Here is a 13,755-nt window from a genome sequence, read left to right as displayed (position 1 = left end):
GGGGTATATATATATATATTTAATAAAATCAGTTGATTAGAGGAAAACATTTTCCTGTTGTTCAATTTGGGAAAAAATAAAACACATTTCATAGGGCCCTACATAATATGGATGTCAATGGCTACCAGCAACTGACTGGTTACCAATTTTAATTTTTAGGTGAACTGTTCCTTTAAGCTGTGATTAGAGCAGCTTTTCACAACTATGCTGCCGTTTCCTAAGTGTTATGAAAGTTGTATTGTTTTGCTGAGTCACCTGTATTGTTTATGATGCAGACGTTATCGACAGTGCCTGACAGCAGTGCAGACAGGATGGAGACAGTGTGCTTAAAATAGCTGTTTTAACATCTCCGTTGCCCTCGTTTCAGAGCAGCATTATTAACTGATTTGAGGTACTTATTAATCCGTAGGAGCTCTTTAATATCTGCCTAACCACTGTGTGTGTTTGTGTGTGTGAACAGTTGATCATGTGGTTTCTGAACCCGGGACGAGTCTGATGTCAGCCTTCAATCAGTGGCGGGAATGGGCGGACAGCAAAGCGTGCTGTGACTATTCTCTTCACGTGGACATCACCGAATGGCACAAGGGTGTTCAAGAGGAGATGGAGGCACTCGTCAAAGATCACGGTAAACCACTGTCAACATCTGTATCTGCTGTACAGTACAAGCCCAGCAGAGCTGGCGAATACTGCATCGCTCAGGAATTCTGCTGCAATTTCACTGATGTATCACGGACTCCTTCATTGCCCTCTCTGATTTCATCCCCCGGCTTTTGTGTGCAGGCGTTAACTCTTTCCTCGTCTACTTGGCTTACAAAGACGTTTTCCAGCTCACTGATTCCCAGGTATGGCTTCCTCCATGCGTTCTACCTACTTTAGCCTCATGAAACCTGTCAAAAACACACCCAGGTCATATTTAACCACAAAATAAAAAAGAGAAAAATAAAAATGATGAAAATCAAGCCTGTTTTTTGGAACAATAATGCAACATATTTGAATAGTCCTTAAATATACTTTATATATTTATATACAAATAAATATATTTTATAAATATTTACATTTTATATATATTTTGGTTACACTTTATTTTAAGGTGTCCTTGTTACAGTGTAATTATACATTTAAATACTGAAGAATATTAATTAACTACATGTACTTACTTTATGGTTAGGGTTAGAATTAGGGTTTGTCTTAGGGTTACCTACATTGTGCATAATTTATTGTTATTATAATAGTAAGTACATGTAACGTGCAAAACAAGGACACCGTAAAATAAAGTGTTACCTATGCATTTTTTATTTTGCGATTTAATGTGACTTTGCCTGCCTATGCACCTACAAAATATCATGGTATTACCATGGTTTTAGACATGCACCATCGTATTTTTAAGTACATTCATTCATTCATTCAGGCACGTGCACAGGTAGGGCTCAACCTGTGCAGAGCACATGCCCTTTTTGCCCTTACACTCTGAAGTGCTCTATTTTTGGTGATGGTGTTTTTTTTTTCTCCCTTTTTCAGTTTCAGCACATGCCCCTCAAAAGTTTCTGTGCACGGCCCTGCATTCATTCAGTGACCGTTGCATCTGTTTTAAGCATGATTCGCCATTTGCCATTGCTTTCTGAGTGTCAGCATTTGTGTGACTTCAATTGTGTTTATGTGCAGATCTACGAAGTGTTCAGTGTCATCCGGGACCTCGGGGCCATCGCTCAGGTCCATGCTGAGAACGGAGACATCATAGCCGAGGTGAGATCTTCAGAGAGGCTGCACCGTCCAGCACTGAGCTCCATTACTCAGAGTTACTATCAACAATAAACTGTTTGGAGATGTTAAATCAAAACATATGCTCCACAACGAACGCTCAGACTTTATACTGGCAAGCAAAACCGAAGCAAATATTCCTACGTGAGGCTGATGTAATTAATTGCAGATTACTTTTGGCTAACGGTTATGTGTATTTATCATGCTCAAGATAAGCAAACTCTTTGTAATGAAGACATTTTTAATATGTACAGTATATATTGAGACTATGACATCATTATTGAAAGATTCAGCGATCTCCTGCTACTCGTATCATCCCATCCTGCTCGTTTTCTGTCTTTCTTTCAACAGGAGCAGTGCAGGATTTTGGAGTTGGGTATCACTGGACCAGAGGGACATGTCCTCAGTCGTCCAGAGGAGGTGAATGGCAGGGAATTCTGGGAAAAGTTGTCCATTTTCCCATGTTTTCCCAAGAAAACGTGTGCTGATTTGGCTTTATCGTTCATTTAGGTGGAGGCGGAGGCAGTGAACCGCTCTGTAACAGTGGCCAATCAGACCAACTGCCCTCTTTACATCACCAAAGTGATGAGCAAGAGTGCCGCTGATGTCATCGCCCAGGCCAGGAAGAAAGGTGAGACCCAACTCCATTTTCAATATGGTGAGACTTCAGTGAATCCAAACCTAGTGGAAACATTCAAGGTTGAATTACCACCATGGAAGAACGTTCTGAGGTGGTTTGATCTAATTCCATTCAAATGAGGCATTATTATTATTACGTCTGGACAAGCAAGGCAGGTTTTATGAACTGGGATGCATTGCAGTCCTGCAAAAAAATTATAATAATACAGCATCTATGACTCGATGATGTTCTTGGCTAGACGGCAAGAAATGACATCATGGTGGTCGGGCTCTAGAAACAGGGCAAGGGAATTACAGTGAAATTATATATACCTATTCCTAATTCGGTATCTTTGAACCATTTAGGCACCGTTGTGTATGGAGAGCCAATCACAGCAAGTCTTGGTACGGACGGCTCGCACTATTGGAGCAAGAACTGGGCCAAGGCCGCCGCCTACGTCACGTCTCCACCCTTGAGTCCGGATCCCACCACACCGGACTATCTCAACTCACTGCTGTCATGGTAGTATGCTGTTTATTTGTAGCATGCATTACTGATTTGATTTTCTACAGTGGTTGAGCCCTGTAATAAGGGAACCATAAGAAATGAAACTGGTTCATTTGTGGGGTCTGAGAGCGGTTCATTAAAAAAAAAAAAGTGGCCAATGTGTGTATGTTCCATATTACCTCAAATGACTTTAAAGTGAACTGAAGGGCTGACTTTAAGTTTAGGAGTTGACTTGAAGTCTGCAGTATAGTTGATTTTTTTAAAGATGTGTTAAGTAAAAATAATAATAAAAGTATTATTATCACAAATTAACTACAAAGTGAAAAATTAATGATTAAATTGAAGAAATTGTTGTTTTGTTTTTGTTTTTATTAGCAATATAACAATTATTATTACATATGATATTTATTACATACATTATATTTATAATATAATGTGTATTATTAATATTATTATATTAATAATTATTATAGTATTTTATTACAAAATAAATTTATTACAAAATAATATTCCACTTGAAGCAAAAAAAGTATTTTAGTATGTATATTTGTTAGCAATATTAATTATAACAATTATTATTATTAAGTATACAATTTAACACGCAAAATATATTACAAAATAATATTCTAAGTGAAGAATTAATGATTAAATTAATTAAATAGATTGATGAAATTATTGTTTTGTTTTTTATTAGCAACATAACTATTATTATTATCATCATTATCATTAATATTGTTATTATTATTACATATGATATTTATTATATACACTGTATTTATTATATATAATACAGTATTCATATTATTAATTGTATTTAATGATTATTATAGTATTTTATTACAAAGCAAATTAACTACAAAATAAAATTATTGTATTTTTGTATGTATTTATATTAACAATATTAATTATAACAATTATTATTATTATTAGTAGTAGTAGTAGTAGTAGTATTAGTATTAATTGAAAGGCAATAATAATAATAATAATACATTCTATTAATAATTGTTATATGATCGTAATATTTTTTAGTATTTAATTTAATGTTATCAATTTAATAGTGCAAATAATTATGATACTACTACTACTACTAATAGCAATATCCAGATATCCAATGGAATATCCAAAATATAATATTAAATAATTTAATAAATACCCATTATTATTATTATTATTATTTACAATAACAACAATGAAAGTATTATTATTATTAATATTATTAAATCTGAGGCACTTTTAGGGCCAAAAACTGTGAGAATTAAAAAAGTGGGATTTTAGAACATGTTTGCTCTTAGATTATTTCATTTAAAGAGGACACACTTGTGAAAAGGGTTCGCTAAGTGGATAAATATAAATGTTTGTAGAATAGACTCAATTGTTAGACTCAAATCTCCTCACCCACTTCTTGCTTCAGTGGAGAGCTGCAGGTAACAGGAAGCGCTCACTGCACCTTTAACACCGCCCAGAGAGCTGTGGGCAAAGACGACTTCACCCTCATCCCTGAAGGAACCAACGGCACTGAAGAAAGGATGTCTATCATCTGGGACAAATGTGTGGTGAGGCAGAAATACTAGTATGCAAATAATAAGGGGAGACATTTAATCACAAGCTGCCACGGTGCAGCATCTACACTTCCTTCAGTCATATAAACAAAATCAGTCAGTGGCCATGTGAGTCTAAATAGTCCCAGCCGAACAGACAAGCACACTCAAGTGAACACAAACACAACCGACACAAACTCATCTCTCCCTGTGGTCCCCCTCCTTCGTAGGTAACTGGAAAAATGGACGAAAATCAGTTTGTGGGCGTCACCAGCACCAACGCCGCTAAGATCTTCAACTTGTACCCGCGCAAGGGCCGCATCGCCGTGGGTTCAGACGCCGATCTGGTTCTGTGGGACCCTGATGTCACGAAGATCATCTCAGCGAAGAGCCACAACCTGGTGAGTTAGTGTGCAAGATTCATTGGTGTTTATGTGATTTCCATCCCTCAGTGTAGTTACCATTGAGGAAAGTTGTGTTCTTGTGAAGGTGGTATGCAGTCCTGACCAGAGAACTCTGGTTGTTCTGACCGAATGTTGGGTGTGGGTTATGTTACTCATGCGAGTGATGTAATTCTCAGCTCTGCTGGGTAATTGATGTCTCCCTCCTGCTTTGGAGGCGTAACAGTGCACACAACACATAACCACGAGGATCTCTTTTTTTAATGTCTTCTCTTTGTGTTTGTGAGATTATAACACACTGGCTTTTCGAAAGTTGTGCTCTTTTGTTTGGTGGATTTTGTTTAACTACATGTCTAAAGATTAGTTTAGAAGCAAAAGTGTGTTAGATAAATATTGTAAATAGTGTATTAATACAATATAAATATTAAAGAGATGGTTCACCCAAAACTTCTGTCATTAATTACTCACCCTCATGTTGTTCTAAACCCGTAAGACTTTCATTCATCTTCAGAACACAAATTAAGATATTTTTTCTTTCTGACCCTCCATATACAGCAATATAACTACCACATTCAAGACCCAGAAAGCAGGCAAGGACATCGTTAAAATAATCCATGTGACGTCAGCAGTTCACCCTTAATCTTATGAAGCCACATGGACTATTTTAACAATGTCCTTACAACCTTTCTGAACCTTGAACATTTCAGTTGCATTGCTGTCTATGCAAAGTCAGAAAGCTCTCAGATTTCATCAAAAATATCTTAATTTGTGACAAAGATGAACGGAGGTCTTGCGGGTTTGGAACGACATGAGGGTGAGTAATTAATGACAGAATTTTCATTTTGGGTGAACCATCCCCAAATATCTTAAAGGAATAATGTAAATAATACCTGTAATGTATATACAAATCATTTGTATATACACATTACAGGTATTATTTACATTTATAATTAATAATAGCATTAATAATTCATTCATATATGTAATTTATAGTTTCATATATTTCTTAAGCTGTTTAGATTTAATATTAATAATCAATTTACAATAAGTAATTTAATGTATAATAATGAATAATATAAAATATACTTGTTTTTTTTAAATATGTCTGGAAAATATATATCTAGGCTTTTTTAAATCACATATACAAATAGTTTTGTCCCCTTAATTTTAAGCGTATTATGCCAAGACAAGAAAAAATGGTTTTGCAATGAATACATTTTTTTTATTTATTTAAGATATAATCACTGAAAATACACTACTGTTCAAAAGTGTGAGGTCACTTAGAGTTTTTGAAAGAAACTTTTACTTTTATTAAGCAAGGATGCATTAAATGGATCAAAAGTGGCAGTAAATATTTGTACATCGTTACAAAAGAATATATCACTGTGTCCACTAAAATATTCAGCAACAACAGCAAAACAATGCTTTCAACATTGATAATAATAAGAAATGTTTCTTGAACGGCAAATCAGCATATTAGAATGATTTCTGAAGGATCATGTGACACTGAAGACTGGAGGAATGATGCTGAAAATTCTATTAAATAAAAAGAATTGAATTAGAAAATAGTTTATAATATTTCACAATATTACTTTTTTTACAAAAGTATTTTTTATCAAATAAACAGCCTTGGTGAGCATGAGAAACTTCTATGTCTTAATATTTACGCAATTATGCTTCTCAAGTAAATTTATATTGTTTATTTTGTTTTACAAATATCTAGAAAATTTTCCAGGGAAACAAAACAAAAGTCCTGATTAAGAAAACTTTTTTTTTTTATTCAGAACTGTGGTGTCGGAGTGTTAGCATGTGTGTGTTGATTATCAGACTCTGATGCTGTTTTTAGGTCTTGTGGGACGAACTGTATTGCTTTAAGCAAAGCGCCAGTAGCATTTAGAAGGGTGGTCACACTTTTGCCAGCACACACACACACCCTGTAAACTTTAATATACTTCCTCCCTCATTCGCTCCCTCTCATTTCCAACATTCCTTGTTTTCTTTGCACTGTATTTCTAAACTGGTCTGGGTTCTGACAACTTGTATTTGACATATTGTTTAAATAGCTGTCTGAAAGGATCAATAATGATTTCCGACATGGAACATCACTTCCATTTCCACTGGAACATCGTGCTTCAGTATGTGGATTGTTTGTGCAATGATTTCTTGCTTCATAACCGTCGGAAGCTTCTAAAATGCTACATGTTGGAAAAGTTTGTAAATCAGTAGAAGGTTCTTGTTCTGTGTTGTTAGTGTGATGTTGTTGCTTCTTGTTTTCCAGGCAGTGGAGTACAACATCTTCGAGGGCATTGAGGTGCGTGGGGCGCCTCTGGTGGTCATCAGCCAGGGAAAGATTGTGCTGGAGGATGGGAACCTCCACACCACCGAGGGATCCGGCCGCTACGTGACCCGCAAACCCTTCCCTGACTATGTCTACAAGAGGATAAAGGCTCGCAGCAGGGTGAGTTATAGATTCAGCTTACTTTATTTTATCAGCTTTTCTAATCTGAAATTTATGGATAAACAATCTATTAGTGACCATATTCAGTTATTATTACTAGTATTATTATCAGATTGTTTTGAATATTACAACATAATTTGTATAGAATGCTATTATTAGTATTTTTTTTATTTGTTTTAGTGAAGAATATTACATTTAATATATAAATAGTGCCGTGGAAAGGTTTTTGCCCCCTTCCTGTTTCTTTTTATTTTTGGCATATTTGTCACACTTAAAAGATTCAGATCATCAAACAAATTTTAATATTACTCAAAGATAACCCGAATAAATACAAAATGCAGTTTTGAAATAATGATTTCATTTATTAAAGGAAATTTATTATTTCATTGATGTTGCTAAAAAGAACATTATTTTGTGTATTTGGTGTAATGAAATGTGTTTATGCGGTTTAAGGTTCAAAAAATACATTATTTTCCACATACTGTACATTATTGTTTCTCCTCTATGCCCCGCCTTTCTGAAAGGCATCGATTTTTACAAAGCTCATCGTTCTGAAAAGTGAGGTGTGCTGTGATTTGCCAGCTATCCAGTGCTTTGTGATTGGCCGAATACCTCAAGTGTGTGACAGAAATGATGCGCCCCTACCATACTGTGATGCCGTCTCATCGCGCCGTATTGCATCGCACCGCATAAACATAAAACCATGTCTGCATTTGTGATCGGAGAAATTACAAACAACAAGTGCTACTCTACACTGCTCAAAACTCGTGTTTGAATCATCAGTGGCAAATCCTTTAAATGAAAACATACTTACAGACTGTGAGTCAAAACAGCCGGCATTGTAGTCTACTCTTCCAGGATCAGGAAACAGTCCTCCATAAAATGCACTGCACACATCTGAATATTTGGGTTGAACTGTTCTGGAACAGTGTGGTAAATACAACTTAACCACTGATTTCTAGTCGTCGTTAAAATAATCCATGTGACGTCAGCAGTTCACCCTTAATCTTATGAAGCCACATGGACTATTTTAACAATGTCCTTACAACCTTTCTGAACCTTGAACATTTCAGTTGCATTGCTGTCTATGCAAAGTCAGAAAGCTCTCAGATTTCATCAAAAATATCTTAATTTGTGACAAAGATGAACGGAGGTCTTGCGGGTTTGGAACGACATGAGGGTGAGTAATTAATGACAGAATTTTCATTTTGGGTGAACCATCCCCAAATATCTTAAAGGAATAATGTAAATAATACCTGTAATGTATATACAAATCATTTGTATATACACATTACAGGTATTATTTACATTTATAATTAATAATAGCATTAATAATTCATTCATATATGTAATTTATAGTTTCATATATTTCTTAAGCTGTTTAGATTTAATATTAATAATCAATTTACAATAAGTAATTTAATGTATAATAATGAATAATATAAAATATACTTGTTTTTTTTAAATATGTCTGGAAAATATATATCTAGGCTTTTTTAAATCACATATACAAATAGTTTTGTCCCCTTAATTTTAAGCGTATTATGCCAAGACAAGAAAAAATGGTTTTGCAATGAATACATTTTTTTTATTTATTTAAGATATAATCACTGAAAATACACTACTGTTCAAAAGTGTGAGGTCACTTAGAGTTTTTAAAAGAAACTTTTACTTTTATTAAGCAAGGATGCATTAAATGGATCAAAAGTGGCAGTAAATATTTGTACATCGTTACAAAAGAATATATCACTGTGTCCACTAAAATATTCAGCAACAACAGCAAAACAATGCTTTCAACATTGATAATAATAAGAAATGTTTCTTGAACGGCAAATCAGCATATTAGAATGATTTCTGAAGGATCATGTGACACTGAAGACTGGAGGAATGATGCTGAAAATTCTATTAAATAAAAAGAATTGAATTAGAAAATAGTTTATAATATTTCACAATATTACTTTTTTTACAAAAGTATTTTTTATCAAATAAACAGCCTTGGTGAGCATGAGAAACTTCTATGTCTTAATATTTACGCAATTATGCTTCTCAAGTAAATTTATATTGTTTATTTTGTTTTACAAATATCTAGAAAATTTTCCAGGGAAACAAAACAAAAGTCCTGATTAAGAAAACTTTTTTTTTTTTATTCAGAACTGTGGTGTCGGAGTGTTAGCATGTGTGTGTTGATTATCAGACTCTGATGCTGTTTTTAGGTCTTGTGGGACGAACTGTATTGCTTTAAGCAAAGCGCCAGTAGCATTTAGAAGGGTGGTCACACTTTTGCCAGCACACACACACACCCTGTAAACTTTAATATACTTCCTCCCTCATTCGCTCCCTCTCATTTCCAACATTCCTTGTTTTCTTTGCACTGTATTTCTAAACTGGTCTGGGTTCTGACAACTTGTATTTGACATATTGTTTAAATAGCTGTCTGAAAGGATCAATAATGATTTCCGACATGGAACATCACTTCCATTTCCACTGGAACATCGTGCTTCAGTATGTGGATTGTTTGTGCAATGATTTCTTGCTTCATAACCGTCGGAAGCTTCTAAAATGCTACATGTTGGAAAAGTTTGTAAATCAGTAGAAGGTTCTTGTTCTGTGTTGTTAGTGTGATGTTGTTGCTTCTTGTTTTCCAGGCAGTGGAGTACAACATCTTCGAGGGCATTGAGGTGCGTGGGGCGCCTCTGGTGGTCATCAGCCAGGGAAAGATTGTGCTGGAGGATGGGAACCTCCACACCACCGAGGGATCCGGCCGCTACGTGACCCGCAAACCCTTCCCTGACTATGTCTACAAGAGGATAAAGGCTCGCAGCAGGGTGAGTTATAGATTCAGCTTACTTTATTTTATCAGCTTTTCTAATCTGAAATTTATGGATAAACAATCTATTAGTGACCATATTCAGTTATTATTACTAGTATTATTATCAGATTGTTTTGAATATTACAACATAATTTGTATAGAATGCTATTATTAGTATTTTTTTTATTTGTTTTAGTGAAGAATATTACATTTAATATATAAATAGTGCCGTGGAAAGGTTTTTGCCCCCTTCCTGTTTCTTTTTATTTTTGGCATATTTGTCACACTTAAAAGATTCAGATCATCAAACAAATTTTAATATTACTCAAAGATAACCCGAATAAATACAAAATGCAGTTTTGAAATAATGATTTCATTTATTAAAGGAAATTTATTATTTCATTGATGTTGCTAAAAAGAACATTATTTTGTGTATTTGGTGTAATGAAATGTGTTTATGCGGTTTAAGGTTCAAAAAATACATTATTTTCCACATACTGTACATTATTGTTTCTCCTCTATGCCCCGCCTTTCTGAAAGGCATCGATTTTTACAAAGCTCATCGTTCTGAAAAGTGAGGTGTGCTGTGATTTGCCAGCTATCCAGTGCTTTGTGATTGGCCGAATACCTCAAGTGTGTGACAGAAATGATGCGCCCCTACCATACTGTGATGCCGTCTCATCGCGCCGTATTGCATCGCACCGCATAAACATAAAACCATGTCTGCATTTGTGATCGGAGAAATTACAAACAACAAGTGCTACTCTACACTGCTCAAAACTCGTGTTTGAATCATCAGTGGCAAATCCTTTAAATGAAAACATACTTACAGACTGTGAGTCAAAACAGCCGGCATTGTAGTCTACTCTTCCAGGATCAGGAAACAGTCCTCCATAAAATGCACTGCACACATCAACATTGATAATAATAAGAAATGTTTCTTGAACGGCAAATCAGCATATTAGAATGATTTCTGAAGGATCATGTGACACTGAAGACTGGAGGAATGATGCTGAAAATTCTATTAAATAAAAAGAATTGAATTAGAAAATAGTTTATAATATTTCACAATATTACTTTTTTTACAAAAGTATTTTTTATCAAATAAACAGCCTTGGTGAGCATGAGAAACTTCTATGTCTTAATATTTACGCAATTATGCTTCTCAAGTAAATTTATATTGTTTATTTTGTTTTACAAATATCTAGAAAATTTTCCAGGGAAACAAAACAAAAGTCCTGATTAAGAAAACTTTTTTTTTTTATTCAGAACTGTGGTGTCGGAGTGTTAGCATGTGTGTGTTGATTATCAGACTCTGATGCTGTTTTTAGGTCTTGTGGGACGAACTGTATTGCTTTAAGCAAAGCGCCAGTAGCATTTAGAAGGGTGGTCACACTTTTGCCAGCACACACACACACCCTGTAAACTTTAATATACTTCCTCCCTCATTCGCTCCCTCTCATTTCCAACATTCCTTGTTTTCTTTGCACTGTATTTCTAAACTGGTCTGGGTTCTGACAACTTGTATTTGACATATTGTTTAAATAGCTGTCTGAAAGGATCAATAATGATTTCCGACATGGAACATCACTTCCATTTCCACTGGAACATCGTGCTTCAGTATGTGGATTGTTTGTGCAATGATTTCTTGCTTCATAACCGTCGGAAGCTTCTAAAATGCTACATGTTGGAAAAGTTTGTAAATCAGTAGAAGGTTCTTGTTCTGTGTTGTTAGTGTGATGTTGTTGCTTCTTGTTTTCCAGGCAGTGGAGTACAACATCTTCGAGGGCATTGAGGTGCGTGGGGCGCCTCTGGTGGTCATCAGCCAGGGAAAGATTGTGCTGGAGGATGGGAACCTCCACACCACCGAGGGATCCGGCCGCTACGTGACCCGCAAACCCTTCCCTGACTATGTCTACAAGAGGATAAAGGCTCGCAGCAGGGTGAGTTATAGATTCAGCTTACTTTATTTTATCAGCTTTTCTAATCTGAAATTTATGGATAAACAATCTATTAGTGACCATATTCAGTTATTATTACTAGTATTATTATCAGATTGTTTTGAATATTACAACATAATTTGTATAGAATGCTATTATTAGTATTTTTTTTATTTGTTTTAGTGAAGAATATTACATTTAATATATAAATAGTGCCGTGGAAAGGTTTTTGCCCCCTTCCTGTTTCTTTTTATTTTTGGCATATTTGTCACACTTAAAAGATTCAGATCATCAAACAAATTTTAATATTACTCAAAGATAACCCGAATAAATACAAAATGCAGTTTTGAAATAATGATTTCATTTATTAAAGGAAATTTATTATTTCATTGATGTTGCTAAAAAGAACATTATTTTGTGTATTTGGTGTAATGAAATGTGTTTATGCGGTTTAAGGTTCAAAAAATACATTATTTTCCACATACTGTACATTATTGTTTCTCCTCTATGCCCCGCCTTTCTGAAAGGCATCGATTTTTACAAAGCTCATCGTTCTGAAAAGTGAGGTGTGCTGTGATTTGCCAGCTATCCAGTGCTTTGTGATTGGCCGAATACCTCAAGTGTGTGACAGAAATGATGCGCCCCTACCATACTGTGATGCCGTCTCATCGCGCCGTATTGCATCGCACCGCATAAACATAAAACCATGTCTGCATTTGTGATCGGAGAAATTACAAACAACAAGTGCTACTCTACACTGCTCAAAACTCGTGTTTGAATCATCAGTGGCAAATCCTTTAAATGAAAACATACTTACAGACTGTGAGTCAAAACAGCCGGCATTGTAGTCTACTCTTCCAGGATCAGGAAACAGTCCTCCATAAAATGCACTGCACACATCTGAATATTTGGGTTGAACTGTTCTGGAACAGTGTGGTAAATACAACTTAACCACTGATTTCTAGTCGTGTCCTCTTTTGGAAGGCCAAACAAATTAGTTTCGCTTTCACAACGAAACACACGGCGGGCTTGAGTGAGCGGCGGCGGGTGGGCTTGAGAACGGCACGGCCGGCGGATTCGACGAAGGAGCGGCCGGCAGTCTTGCAGCAACCACATGTGACGACCCCGGACTGGACTCCGCTTCGTCCACGGTGAAAGCCGATCCGGCGATCCACAGCTGGCAATGAGTTTTTTACATCGCTGAATTGTTTTAATTCAGCCACATTGGAGGGTTTTCGAGCATGAATGGACTGTTTGGTCATGCCACAGCTTCTCAATTGGATTTAAGTCCGGACTTTGATTTGGCCACTCCAAAACCTTAATTTAGTTTTTCTTGAGCCATTCAGAGGTGGACTTGCTGGTGTGTTTGGGATCATTGTCCTGCTGCATAACCCAAGTGTGCTTGAGCTTGAGGTCACAAACTGACGGCCGGACATTCTCCTTCAGGATTTCATGGTTCCGTCAGTTATGGCAAGTCGTCCAGGTCCTGAAGCTGCAAAGTAGCCCCAGACCATCACACTACCACCACCATGTTTGACTGTTGGTATGATATTCTTTTTGTGAAATGCTGTGTTGGTTTTACACCAGATGTAACGGGACACACACCTTCCAAAAAGTTCAATTTTGTCTCATCAGTCCACAGAATATTTGCCCAAAAGTCTTGGGGATAATCAAGATATTTTTGGGCAAATGTGAGACGAGCCTTTGTGTTCTTTTTGGTCAGCA

At 35.8% G+C, this 13,755-nt stretch overlaps 1 protein-coding gene across 1 annotated transcript in view; it reads left to right on the top strand.

The window, feature by feature from the left end:
• Positions 1 to 13,755, top strand: part of LOC107560521 (dihydropyrimidinase-related protein 2-like) — a 36,407-nt gene that overhangs the window by 15,185 nt on the left and 7,467 nt on the right. Inside the window, exons 5-13 of the mRNA XM_016244735.1 lie at positions 461 to 625; positions 781 to 842; positions 1,663 to 1,743; positions 2,110 to 2,178; positions 2,269 to 2,389; positions 2,743 to 2,899; positions 4,296 to 4,437; positions 4,653 to 4,823; positions 7,102 to 7,281. Of these exons, the coding sequence (XP_016100221.1) occupies positions 461 to 625; positions 781 to 842; positions 1,663 to 1,743; positions 2,110 to 2,178; positions 2,269 to 2,389; positions 2,743 to 2,899; positions 4,296 to 4,437; positions 4,653 to 4,823; positions 7,102 to 7,281 (1,148 nt within the window). The remainder of the gene's footprint in view (positions 1 to 460; positions 626 to 780; positions 843 to 1,662; positions 1,744 to 2,109; positions 2,179 to 2,268; positions 2,390 to 2,742; positions 2,900 to 4,295; positions 4,438 to 4,652; positions 4,824 to 7,101; positions 7,282 to 13,755) is intronic.

Source organism: Sinocyclocheilus grahami, unplaced genomic scaffold, assembly GCF_001515645.1.
Source record: "Sinocyclocheilus grahami isolate Dianchi unplaced genomic scaffold, SAMN03320097.WGS_v1.1 scaffold732.1, whole genome shotgun sequence".
Classification (NCBI taxonomy): domain Eukaryota; kingdom Metazoa; phylum Chordata; class Actinopteri; order Cypriniformes; family Cyprinidae; genus Sinocyclocheilus; species Sinocyclocheilus grahami.
The sequence above is the reverse complement of the archived record's forward strand: the minus strand, read 5'-3'. Positions and strand labels throughout refer to the sequence as shown.